The 12,746-nt window shown below is 45.7% G+C and overlaps 1 protein-coding gene across 2 annotated transcripts in view; it reads left to right on the top strand.

Moving 5' to 3' along the window:
• Positions 1–4,198: 4,198 nt before the first annotated feature.
• Positions 4,199–12,746, top strand: part of ERMAP (erythroblast membrane associated protein (Scianna blood group)) — a 23,816-nt gene continuing 15,268 nt past the window's right edge. Inside the window, exons 1-4 of one of the 2 annotated variants that reach the window (XM_006153724.3) lie at positions 4,199–4,874; positions 6,367–6,490; positions 11,039–11,128; positions 11,342–11,680. In XM_006153724.3, coding sequence (XP_006153786.1) covers positions 6,466–6,490; positions 11,039–11,128; positions 11,342–11,680 — 454 coding nt within the window. In that variant the 5' untranslated portion in view covers positions 4,199–4,874; positions 6,367–6,465. Of the gene's footprint in view, positions 4,875–6,299; positions 6,491–11,038; positions 11,129–11,341; positions 11,681–12,746 lie in introns of those variants that run through there. The other variant, XM_027773898.1, reaches the window with a different exon arrangement.

Genomic DNA, 12,746 nt, shown 5'->3' on the forward strand with positions numbered 1-12,746 from the left:
TTTTTTTTTTTTTTTGAGAGGTTTTTGCTATAGGGTGCATGAGCTCACCAGAAAGACAGAGAGGAACAGAAAGAAAGCGAGAAATCACCCGCCAGGGGGGATGGTCATGCCACAATCCCTTCTCTTCCATTCTCCTCTCAGGATCTTGGGCATGCATGCACACACGCCCAGTGTGAGTTTAAGCCACTGGGTCTGGGACACGAACCGCAGTCGACTCCAAGGGAGTCCAGCAGCATAGCTATTACACTGCTCGTCCCCTCTCTAGTCAAGTGAAATAATAATAACAACAGCAACAAATGGAATTAAATAAATATTTAAATATTTAAAAAATAGATCTCCTAGAAAAAACCTTCTCTTTTCTATTAAAGTTTTTCTTTTCCTACTTTACATGTGTTCGTGGTTTTTAATTCTGCATCTTAGGGCAGAATCTAACCTTAGAGATCTGGACCCAAAGAACCAGGTATTTAACACAACTCGGTTCCCTTGTCCAGCAACAAAGGAACAGAGGCACTGAGGATTAAGGGACTTGTCCACGGTCACTTAACTAGTAAGTGCCACTGCCGGGATTCACGGGGCAATGACCTGGCTAGTGCAAGCATGTTCAGGCCCTACCTTTGTTCCTTTACCAAACTGGCAAGATTTGAGACAAATGATGGACCCAAAGCAGGCGGTGAATGAATAGCCAAGATGGACATTCAGCACTTCTAATAAAAACACAAATCATGGGGCCAGCAGATGGCATAGTGATTGTCGCCGGACTCCCACATGGCCAACAGCGGTTTGAGTCATGGACCTGGTGGCTTGAGGGCCATTCCAGGTGTGTGTGTGTGCCCAAGATCCCGGGAAGAGAGAGAAGGAGAGGGGATTGTGGCATGACCATATACCTACGGGGTGATTTCTCACTTTCCCTCTCACTGTGTCTGTCTCGCTGACCAGTGCACGCACCCTAGGGCAAAAACCTCTGAAAAAAATAAACAAAAACACAAATTGTTACAACCTTTTTGGAGGCCAATTTAGTACTATAAATATCAAAAGTCTTAAAAATGAGCGTAACTCTGGGCCCAGCTGGTGGAATGGTGGTGAAGGTGGCTGGATCCCACATGGCCAACAGCACAGTTGGAGCCCCAAACCCAGCTTGAAGAATGCGCCAGGCGCCTGTGCTAGTGTGCCCAAAACTCCAAAAGAAGAATGCAAGAGGAGGGACCACATGTGGCCATCCTCCCTGGGGGGTTATTTCTCACTTTCCTTCTTTCTACCTCTTTCTGTCTCTCTCATACAAGTGCATGTGCACTATAGCCAAAAAATCAAAATAAAGAATGTTGTCTATATTTTAAATGTACTTAATTTTTTTTTTGAGAGAGATTTTTTGCTCTTGAGTGCATGCTATAGGGGTTTATGGGATGTAAACTTTTGAGTCTTTGCTTGCCCAAGAATGACTTTATTGGGACCAGCCCATGGCATAATGGTTGTCACTGGACTCCCATGTAGTTGACTACGGTTCGAGTCCTGGACCTGGAGGCTTATAACTCCTGCCTGGCACATGAGCATATGTGCCCAAAATCCCAAGAGGATGGAAGCTTAAAACTCCTGCCTGGCACGTAAGCATATGTGCCCAAAATCCCAAGAGGAGAATCTAGGAGAAGGAATTGCAGTATGGCCATTCCCCCTGGGGGTGATTTCTCTCTTTCTGTCTCTCTCTGTCTCTCTAGTGAGTGTATGCACCTTACAACAAAAATTTCTTGATTGACAGATATTTCAGGTTGAAATTATTTTCCCTCACAAGTTTAAAGGCATTGACCTAGCTTCTTATATGACTGAACTCCCAAGAAGTCTGATTTATCATTACTTCTTTTAGGTAAATTTTGTTTCTGGAAGCTTTTTTTTTTTTTTTTTTTGGAGAGGTTTTTGCTATAGGGCGCATGCGCTCGCCAGACAGAGAGAGAGAGACAGAGAGATAGAAAACAAGAAATCACCCCCCAGGGGGGATGGCCACGCCACAATCCCTTCTCCTCCATTCTCCTCTAGGGATCTTGGGCATGCACGCACACGCGCCCGGCGTGAGTTTTAAGCCACCGGGTCCGGGATGCAAACCGCGATCGACTACGTGGGAGTCCAGCGACATAGCCATTACGCTAGCTGCTGGTCCCGTTTCTGGAGGCTTTTAGGGATATCCCCCCCCCTTTTTTTTTTTTAAAGAACTATTTTATTTTATTTATCATTATTATTATTATTTTAAATTTGACCAGAGAGAGATAGAGAGGGAAAATGAGAAAGCTAGCCATCCAATGTGGAACTTAAACCTTGGTTGGCTATGTGGAAGTCCAGTGCTTTAACCACCATGCCACTTGCCCGCCCTTTTCCCTTTCTTCTTCTTTTTTTTTTGCAACCTAAAAATATTTACTTATTAAAACTATCAATACTGGGCCAGCAGGTGGCATGATGGTTAAGTTGTTGGAATTCCCACATGGCTGGCCATGGTTTGTGTCGTGGACCTGGCAGCTTGCTTTCTCACTCTCCCTCTCTCTGTCTTTCTCTGACAAAACTCATGTGAAAAAATAATATTAATAATAAATAAATAATTATTTTTGAAAAACAAAACTATCAATACTTTACTCAACTATACAAAAAGATATGAGACAAACATGTGCATTTATAGAACTGCGTTATCAGTTGGGCCAGAGCCCTGCAGGGGGGATTCCCAGCATGACCTCACTCATCTGTGAGGACACAGAGCAGTCCTCGTTCAGACAGGCACACTCATCTAACTTGCCTGGCGTGCTCAGACCTCTCCTTCCTGATGACTTCCTCCTGCTTATGAAAGCGCACGCCCAGTTGTCTGCTTCTTAGAGCAGACGTTCACCTTCCTCGTCCACCAGACATTGGAGGACGACTGGGGCCATGACTGATCTGACCCATTCTTTGGGGAGAGTTTCCGGGGGGCCCTCTTTCATCATCACATCTGGAATCAGATGAGCTTCCATAGCCTCTTCTCTTTTTCAGGTCTTGTGGAAGCAGAGTTTTGAAAAATAAAACTACAAACTCGGCTATTCCCCAGGAAAAAAAATCTGTTATCAAAGATAACCTCGATGGGGACTAACTCCGGCGTCCAATACTCATTTGTTCGAGATGTAAACCATCACGCCTCCCATCTCCACTTCAGAGCTGCTCCCTTCTGCTTTATTCTCGATGTTCTGAACTTCTATACTGATGTGTTCTGTAAACCTTTTTTATTCATTTTGTTAGGCACTCAATGACCCCTTCCAATCAGGAACATACTCTGCAATTCTGGGAAAAGTTTCTGTGATCCATTTCCTTATCTGTTCTCAAGGTTCCTTACGTTATTCATGGTGGAGGGCAACTGAGGATGCACAAGAGAGGAAGAGAGAGAAGCACGACAGTCTTGTCATGTCACGATGACCTTTCCCCAGCCCTCCAGCTTGTGGGGATCTCAGACATGCACATGTATGCCTGGTGAGTTTCAAGGTGACTCGGCCAGGGACCCGAACCCGTGGTCAGCCATATGGCTCCCAGCACTGCATCTTAGTAATCAACAGCTGTGCCACAGAGACTGCACCGATTTCCTTACATTTGAATTGTCCTTTTTCATGATTTTTTTATACGCTATGAAACACTGAGACGGAATTGAAGAAAGCAATCTCATTGACAATAGCTACAAAATAAATAAGATCCCTGAGAATAAACCTAACCAAAGAGGTGAAAGATCTCTGCAAGAAAAACTATGACAAACTGAAAAAAGAAACTGAATATGACACCAAAAAAGGGAAAGAAATCCCATGTTCTTGGATTGAAAGAATCAATATCATCAAAATGTCAATGCTGGGACCAGCAGTTAGCATAATGGCTATGTCACTGGACTCCCACGTAGTCAACCGTGGTTCGATTCCTGGACCTGGTGGCTTAAACTCATGCCGGGTGTGTGTTCGTGTGTGTCCAAGATCCCAAGAGGAGAATGGAGGAGAAGGGATTGCGGCGTGGCCATCCCCTCTGGGAGGTGATTTCTCGCTTTCTATCTCTCTGTCTCTCTCTGTTTGTCTGGCGAGCGTACGCGCCCTATAGCGAAAACCTCTCAAAAAAAAAAAAAATGTCCGTGCTGCCCACATTAATTTATATAGTCAACGCAATTCAGATCCAATTGCCTGTGACATTTTTCACAGAAATAGAAAAGAGATATATGAAAATTTGCATATATGAACATGCTTACTATCAAAAAAGTATGCATGGATTTAAAAAGCTTTTTGTATCAAAACAAATGTGTACTTTATCCCATTTTCCCATGAACTCTTTTTAAGTTTGCTGGTGTTATTATGGATGTAGATCTCCTAGCAGGTCTTCAGGGACTCCCAGGATTATGGACCACACATGGAGAACTGCTGCTCTAGAGAACCACAAAGCCTTTCTCAAGGACGTTCACAGCAGTGAGGACGTTCACAGCAGTGGTGTACGTAAAAACAAAAGCCCAGAGACAGCCCACGTTCCCATCAACAAAAGATCGGAGAAACTGTCGGTATCTCACACAATGGCCTACCACACAGCAGTGAATGAGTGTGCGAGGACTCTGCAGTCACCTGGATGGATTTCAGTCTTTTGTACTCCCGAAGGCAGAGCCATTTGGTACAAGAGTTTATTTAAAAGGTGATTCCTGGAAGCAGAAATGAGAAGTGAGCAAAAAAGGAAGAAAAGGCAACAAAATGTGCATTTCTGAGCTATTTATGACTGTGGGCTACTGTGCTCAATCCCACTGGGCCTCTCAGAGGAATCATGCAGACGCTGCTCAGAACAGACCCTCTGAAGGGATGAAGGAGCATTTTCCACTGACTCCCATCACTGAGCTGATGATCCCAGGCATTAACTTGGTGAGCTCCTGGGCTGACCAGCTTTCTTCTTCTTTGTCTAGAGGTGTTTGCTATAGGGCACGTGCGTTTGCTGGAGAGAGAGAGAGACAGAAAGCTAGAAATCACCCCCAAGGAGCTTGGCCATGCCGCAATCCCCTCTCCTCCATCCTCCTCTTGGGAGTTTGGGCACGCACGCACACATGCCCAGTGTGAATTCAAACCACCAGGTCCGGGACTCAAACTGCAGTGGACTATGCGGCAGGCCAGCGGCTTACCCACTGTGCCACCTGCTGGCCCCAATTTTATCTCCTTTTTTGGGGGGAGAGATTTTTTTTGCTACAGAGTATGTGCACTTACCAGAGAAACAGAGAGAGACAGGGAGACAGAAAGTGAGAAATCAAAATCACCCCCTGGGGGGATGGCCACACTGCAATCCCTTCTTCATTCTCTTCCTGGGATCTTGGGCATGCATGCACACATGCCTGGCGTGAGTTTTAAATCACCAGGTCCAAGATTGGAGCTGCGGTTGGCAGTGTGGGAATCCATCAATGTGACCGCTATGCCATCTGCTACTCCAGGCCCCAAGTTTCTAAGGCTTTGTAGAGAGCCTGGAGACAGGAGGCAAAGGTGCCAGTGCTTGTGAGGTGGCATCCTGACAGCTTGCCTGCAAGGCAGCTACGTCAGAATTGGGTAGGCTGAGGGGACATGGTGTGGGCCTCACAGGTGTCTGCTAGACACAGGAACTAATGTTGAGTGACAAAAAGAAGTAACAGGGAAGTATGTTTAATGGGCTCCACCTTTATAAAGTTCAAAATCATAAATGTGGGTCAGCAGGTGGCATGGGGGTTAAGACGCTGGACACTCCCACATGACTGACCTCAGTTTGAGTCCCAGACCTGGTGGCTTGCTTTCTGACTTTCCCTCTCTCTCTGTATGTGTGTCTCTCTTTGAGCAAATTAAAATAAGTGAATGAATAAATAAAGTTAAATAAATAATTCTTTAAAAAGAGAAATTAAAATAATAAATGTATAGAATGCATTGTTAAGGATAAAATTACAGCTACTACGAATGTACAGTTATGGGTGTTATTAAAGCAAGACAGGCAGAAAGGGTTTTTAATCACTCGTTGAGGGGCAGTAAGCAAGTTTGTCAGAGAACACACTCAGGGTGTGGCCGGAGATAAAGGTAGTGAGTTCAAGAAGGTGGCAAATTGGTGGGTGTCTTTGAAACCAATCTTCCAATGAACTCTGATTTGAAAAGCAAAGGGGAGCATCCATAAAGGATGCAAAGGGGTAACATTTCCTGGGGGTGACATTCGAGGGAAAGAAAAAAAAGGCAGTTGGTGGCTCCCTCCTCTTAAGGAGACACTTTTTTGCTCTGTTTCTTTATCAGGGACAGACAGGCAGGGTGTGGCTTGCTGGCTTACAGTGACAGCTAGAAGGGAGTCTGTGGGGCACGGGGAACCCCTGGCTTCGGTTTTCCAGCTTTAGAATAAAACACGAACTCTTCCCAGATGTGCCCGGAGCCCCTCCTGACGCTCCTTCCCGATGACCGATGATTCTGCACGGAGGAGGGGTGTTCCCAGCGTGGAGACTGGTTCTGTCAGTGACGGATGAGGGTCCCTGATTCCAAAAGTGGTGAGTTCTCTCCCCGCGCTTCATTTTTCTTTCTTTTCTTTTCTCTTCATTTTTCTTTTCTTTTATTTCTCTTCTTTCTTTCTCTCTCTCTCTCTTTCTTCTTTCTTTCTCTCTCTCTCTCATTTATTTATTTATTTTCCAGTTCTTTAACTTTCTCAGTTCCTTCAGGTTTGGTAGAGAAATAGTCCCCTTTCTCTTTACTCATGAACAGTTAATAGACACTTACGGACCATGAAAAGAAGACAAGCGACAAGAGAGCTGGATGACTTTTGTCTGAAGATTCTTATTTAACGATTGTCATCTTATTACTTACAGCTAATGTGTATTCAGCTCTTCCTTTGACTGTGTCCTGTGTGTGTGCTTTCAGGCCGGTGGTTTGTAGGTTTGTAGGTTTGTAGGGTCTTCTGAAATTGCTTGTGATTGCAAAGGGAATGTTTGTTGCAATTGTTGTTTTCTGATTTAGAATTTAAAAAATTAAACTGTTTCTAACTAATATGTAAGTGACTGCCTGTTGGAGGCAATATCTCCAACAGGTGTAGTGGGAAAAGAATGGCTACTGTATAAAGAACGTTGTAAGTAACTAAGAGACAAATGACCCACCCCAAGAAGTAGCGAAGTACATAGACAGGTAATTGACGAAGTCCAAATAAGTGAGAAATCAAAGAAGTTTACAAGCTAAGATGAAACTTCACAGTTTGTTTGTTTGTTTGTTTTTTTAAAGAGATATAATTTTGTTACTCAACAAATTGACAAAGGTTTAAAGAATGATAATATTCACGGATGGCAAGGTCGTGGGAAAGCAAGCAATTTCATGTACTTCAGTAAATTGGTATGCTGTTTTTGGAGAGCGATTTGGCAGTGAAATGAAGTCTTCCTCTTTTTTTTGGAGAGGTTTTTGCTATAGGGCGCGTGCGCTCCTCAGAAAGACAGAGAGAGACAGAGAGACATAAAGAGAGAAATCACCGCCCGGGGGGATGGCCACACCGCAATCCCTTCTCCTCCATTCTCCTCTCGGGATCCTGGGCACGCACGCACACACGCCTGGCGTGAGTTTAGGCCCCCGTGTCCGGGACACGAACCGCGGTCGACTACGTGCGAGTCCAGTGACATAGCCATTACACTAACTGCTGGTCCCAAAGTCTTCCTCTTTTAAGGATGAGAAACTCAAGTGGTAAGAGTTTAAGTAGTTTGCTTCGCTTTACAAGGTTATACAGCTAGCTAGGGACCAAGCCAAAACTAGGATTAACCCTTCTGATTCTAGCCCTCAATCTATGTGCTATGTTGCAATGTGCGTTACAGCAATGCATTGGAAAACAACCTGAATGTCCTGATGATATCCAAATAAGTATCCCAATAAAATAATATAGAATACTTTTTAGAGAGTTTTGTTATAGGGTGTGTGTGTTTGCCAGAGGGACAGAGGAAGATAGAGAGACCAAGTGAGAAATCACTCCACAAGAGTATGGCCACTCAGGTTCATTCTCCTCTCGGGATTTTGGGCATGCATGCACACATGCCTAGCGTGAATTTCAAGCAACCGGGTCCAGGACTCTAACCATGGTCAACCATGTGAGAGTCCAGAGACATAACCACTACGTCATCTGCTGGTCCCCAAATAATATAGAATTATTTTTTAAATCCTCATGTATCCATGATAGAACACTCAAGTCATTAAAAGAATATTTAGGGACCAGCAGTTGGTGTAATGGCTATGTCGCTGGACTCCCATGTAGTCCACCACAGTTCGAGTCCTGGACCCAGTGACTTAAATTCACACTGGGTGTGTGTGCATGCATGTGTGCGTGCCCAAGATCCCCAAAGGAGAATAGAGGAGAAGGGATTGCGGCATGGCCATCGCCCCTGGGAGATGGTTTCTCGCTTTCAGTCTCTCTGTCTCTCTCTGTCTTTCCGGTGAGTCCACGTTCCCTAAAGCAAACCGCCCCCCCCAAAAAAAAGAATATTTAGTGGCATTGGGAAATACACAGACTGCAGCGCTTGGTGAAAACATCAGGTATCAAAACAGTATGTATGTAGGGTCCTGTGTTTTACAAAATTATATGCATGCATAGGAAAAAGTTTGGAAAAATATTGCTGGGTGGACAAATTACAGATGATTTAACATTTTTGTCATTTTTTTAAAGGGATATTTTCAGATTTTCTTACAATAAATAGGACAGACAGAATATCAAATTTGTGGCATGTGCATTGAGCCATAGGAGGTGAAATCTCATATACATAACACCTATATGTGTATGTATTTTAGAGGAAAGTTTTCATAAAGGAATCTGCCCGTTTTGTAACTCATCGTACTGAGCTGCTCATCCGTCCCTCTACTTCTGCATGTCTTACATTCTTCCTGCTTCCAGAAAGGTCCTTGCCATTAGCTTGCACAGTGCCCTGAAGTGTATGAGAGCCTTTCCTTTTCCAAGGGTAAGAGAAGACAATACTATCTACTTTTCAGGTTGTTGTCAGTGCCAAAACAGTGTAGTACAGCGCCTACATGTGCAAGACATGGGAGCTGTTATTAATATAAAGCAATGTTACGAGTTTAAAGTATATTTATGATTTAGTGTTAATTCAATCACATATTGACATTAAGTTCATCACTATAATACAATACCGGTTATATATACATATATACATTTTATATATGTGTGTGTGTATATATACATATATATTTTAAACTTATATATATCTTATACTTATACTTTTATATATACTGGTTATGTATACATATATACACTTTATATGTAGTGTGTATGTATATACACACACACGTATACATATATAAATTATTAAATGAGGATACATATATGCATTTTATACATGTGTGTGTGTATATATGTACACATATATGCATGTGTATATATAAATTATTAGATGAGGATCTGATGGAGGCAGGGGCCATCCTGGCCAGCCCGAATAGCCCTGCAGATCAGCATGGTGACCAGATGGTTCTTGCGGCCACGTAAGAGTGTGTGATCAGAGATCCAGCAGCAGTGCTTGGTGTCTACGCAGAGCTCCGAGGGCGAGGCCAGAGTGGCTGGGGCTGACTTCTGGTTCTGCTGCTTTGATTCCGGGGCTACACATGTCTTTGCTCAGTGTGAGCTCTTTCTTCTCCTTTCCCTTCTCTTCCTGGTCATCTTCCTCCTCCTTCAATGCCTCTGTTTTCTGATAAAGCCATGTTCAGGGCAGAAACTTTGGCTACTGCAATAGAAAATACATAAGGAAAGCCACAAAGTTTACCTCTTGTCCCCATCCTTGCCCCAGAAGTGGCCCTCTCTGATCTATATTCTTGTCTCTTTTTGTTGTTGCTGTTAGCATTTTCTCTCTAAATTGAAACTTATTTAAAAGGTTTTTTTTTTTTTTTTTTTAACTTATTGTTTCGGATTTAGTGAAAAGTCCCCAAATCCTGTTAAAGATTGTTCTACCTGGGACCAGCAGTTAGCGTAATGGCTATGTCGCTGGACTCCCATGTAGTCAACTGCGGTTCGTGTCCCAGTCCCGGTGGCTTAAACTCACGCCGGGCACGTGTGCGTGCGTGCCCAAGATCCAGAGAGGAGAATGAAGGAGAAGGGATTGCGGTGTGACCATCCCCCCGGGAGGTGATTTCTCGCTTTCTGTCTCTCTGTCTCTCTCTCTGTCTGTCTGGTGAGCATACGCGCCCTATCACAAAAACCTCTCAAAAACTTTATTTACTTTTTCATTTATTTTAATTTGACCAGAGAGAGAGATAGAGCGAGAGCGAGAGTGAGAAACAGAGAGAGAGAGAGAGAGAGAGAAAAGGAAAGTGAGAAAGCAAGCCACCAGGTCCAGGACTCAAACTGCAGTAGGTCATATGGGAGTCCAGTGTCCATTTTTTTTTTAAAAAGAATCATTTTATTTTAACTTTATTTATTTACTTATTTATGTTAACATGACCTGAGAGGGACAGGTTGAGAGTGAGAGCAAGAAAGTGAGAGTGAGAAAGCAAGCCTCCAGGTTGGAGACTGGAACCACAGTAGGCAATGTGGGAGTCCAGCGTCCTTAACCACCATGCCACCTGCTGGCCTCAATAAATAATTTTTTTTTTTTAAGAGTCAAACTTAAAATGCCAAGGAAGACCTCCAGACCACATGGTGGATGAAGATTAGCTTGAAACAGGCACTTCCCAAGTCTGGTCTTGGACACTAAATGCAAAAAGAGGCCAGTACAGGTGCTTTCGTGGTTAGTTTGGGTGTAAGTTCCCATTCTTCCAGACACCTCCTATGCTCTCTAGGTCACACTCAGCGTCTTACCCTGGGGTCATTCCACCCCCTCCAACCTCCTCACTCTGGGCGTTTACAGACATAACCAGGAGGCCAGCCTTGGCGTGTGCACCGGCGTCCTGCAGACCTCGCGGTCATCCTGCCGGAGGCCTGGGTACTGTGCGGGTTTGAAGAGACGTTCGGTCACAATGTTGCAGGCGCAAGTAGCAGCGCTGGGAATGGAACCTGGGCCCGCGCCCACGTCCGCCTCTCACATCACGCTCACCCGCCCTCTCAGGTGCCTCCCTGTGTTCTGTCCTAGCCCGGGTGGAGATGGCAGGTTCCTCTGCGTCCTGGCGCTGTCGCTGCCTCTTCACGGTCATCCTGCTCCAGCTGCCTGCCCACGGGTCAGGTAAGAGTGTCCGAGCTTCTCTCCAGGGCAGGACGTTTGATGCTGGCTGCAGAGTAGGGAGCTGGCCAGGGACCTTATTTCTCTTGGGGTTCTGTCGTCCCCTAGTCCTGCCCAGTGCCCTTCCCGGGCTGGGTCCTTCCCCATACTCCTTCTCCCGCACCCCTCCCGCCCCGCCCCGCAGATCGCGTTGTCTCTTTTGTCCGCGCCCCGCAGGGGACAACAGCAAGTTCCACACGGCCCCGCTAGGGGGCACCGCCGAGCTGCTCTGCCCGCTCCCGCTCTGGCCAGTGCAGGCGCCGGTGGAGGTGAGGTGGCTGCGGTCCCCGGCCCCGCAGCGCTCCCTGGCTGTTCACGTGTTCCGGGACGCGAAGGACTGGGATGAAGGCGTGATGCCGGCGTATAAGGGCAGGACGGCGCTGGTGAGAGACGACCGAGAGGGAAGGGTCGCCCTGCTGATCCGCGACGTGCGCCTGGAGGACCGAGGGCCATACCGATGCCAGATCCAGATCGCGAACCTGACTCTGGAGGGCACCGTGACCCTGCAGGTTGCAGGTTAGCACGGGGTTAGGTGCCCGGCCTTGGTGGCGGTTGGATAAGCTTAGTCAGGACCGACTCTGCCCCTCTGGGCTCTTCTGCCATCTGCGAACACAGCGTTTGCTGGCGCGACCGCTCAGCCCCTCGCGGATCTCCGTGGGAGCTGGGACTGGCCCAGGCGTGTGCTGAGGATCGAACCGTGACCTCAGCGAACGCCGCGTGCGCAGGTTCCGGTTGGCGCTGGCTTGGGCAGCATGTGGACTAAACTTGGAAGGGAGGGACAAGACTGGCTGCAGGTCCTAGTTAATATCTGTGGCCGAGAAAATAGTTGGTCCTCTGGGTCGTCTTTCTTTGCTCTGTTTTCAAGGAACTCATAGCCATGGCTGTGAAAGGTCCACCTGGTCAGGCCCCTTCTGTGACAAGAATTTAGTGAATGGCTCCTCCTGGGTTTCCGGTGTACTTAAACATCGGGAAAGACCTTTAGAGATGCTGGGGGATTGCAGATCAGCTCCAATATTAAAAAAAAAATCAGTCTACCAAAAACCAAGCCCATGTCTTTGTATTGGCTAGAATAATATCCAGCTCCACGTGGTCACATACTGATTATCTTTTATTTTTTAAAGAATTATTTAGTTTCATTTATCATTATTATTATTATTACTATTTAATTTGACCAGAGAGCGAAAGTGAGACAGCAAGCCACCAGGTCAGGGGCTCAAACTGTGGTCCGCCATATGGGAGTGTTTAGCTCTTCAACCACCACACCACCTGCTGGTCCTGCAAAAAGCCTCTTAAAGAAAAAATTAAGGGGGCCAGCAGGTGGCATGGTGGTTAAGGGTACTGGACTCCCACATAGCTAACTGTGTTCGAGTCCTGGACCTGGCAGCTTGCCTTTTCACTTTCTCTCTCTCTCTCTCTCTAGCTCTGTCCCTCTCTGGTCAAATTAAATAAATAAATAGATAGATAGATAGATAAAGTTAGACAAAATAATTTTTTTTGAGAGATTTTCATTGTAGGGCGCGTGCGCTCACCAGACAGACAGAGAGAGACATAGAGACAGAAAGCGAGAAATCACCCCCCAGGG

The sequence above is a fragment of the Tupaia chinensis genome, unplaced genomic scaffold, assembly GCF_000334495.1.
Source record: "Tupaia chinensis unplaced genomic scaffold, TupChi_1.0 Scaffold000387_1, whole genome shotgun sequence".
Lineage (NCBI taxonomy): Eukaryota > Metazoa > Chordata > Mammalia > Scandentia > Tupaiidae > Tupaia > Tupaia belangeri.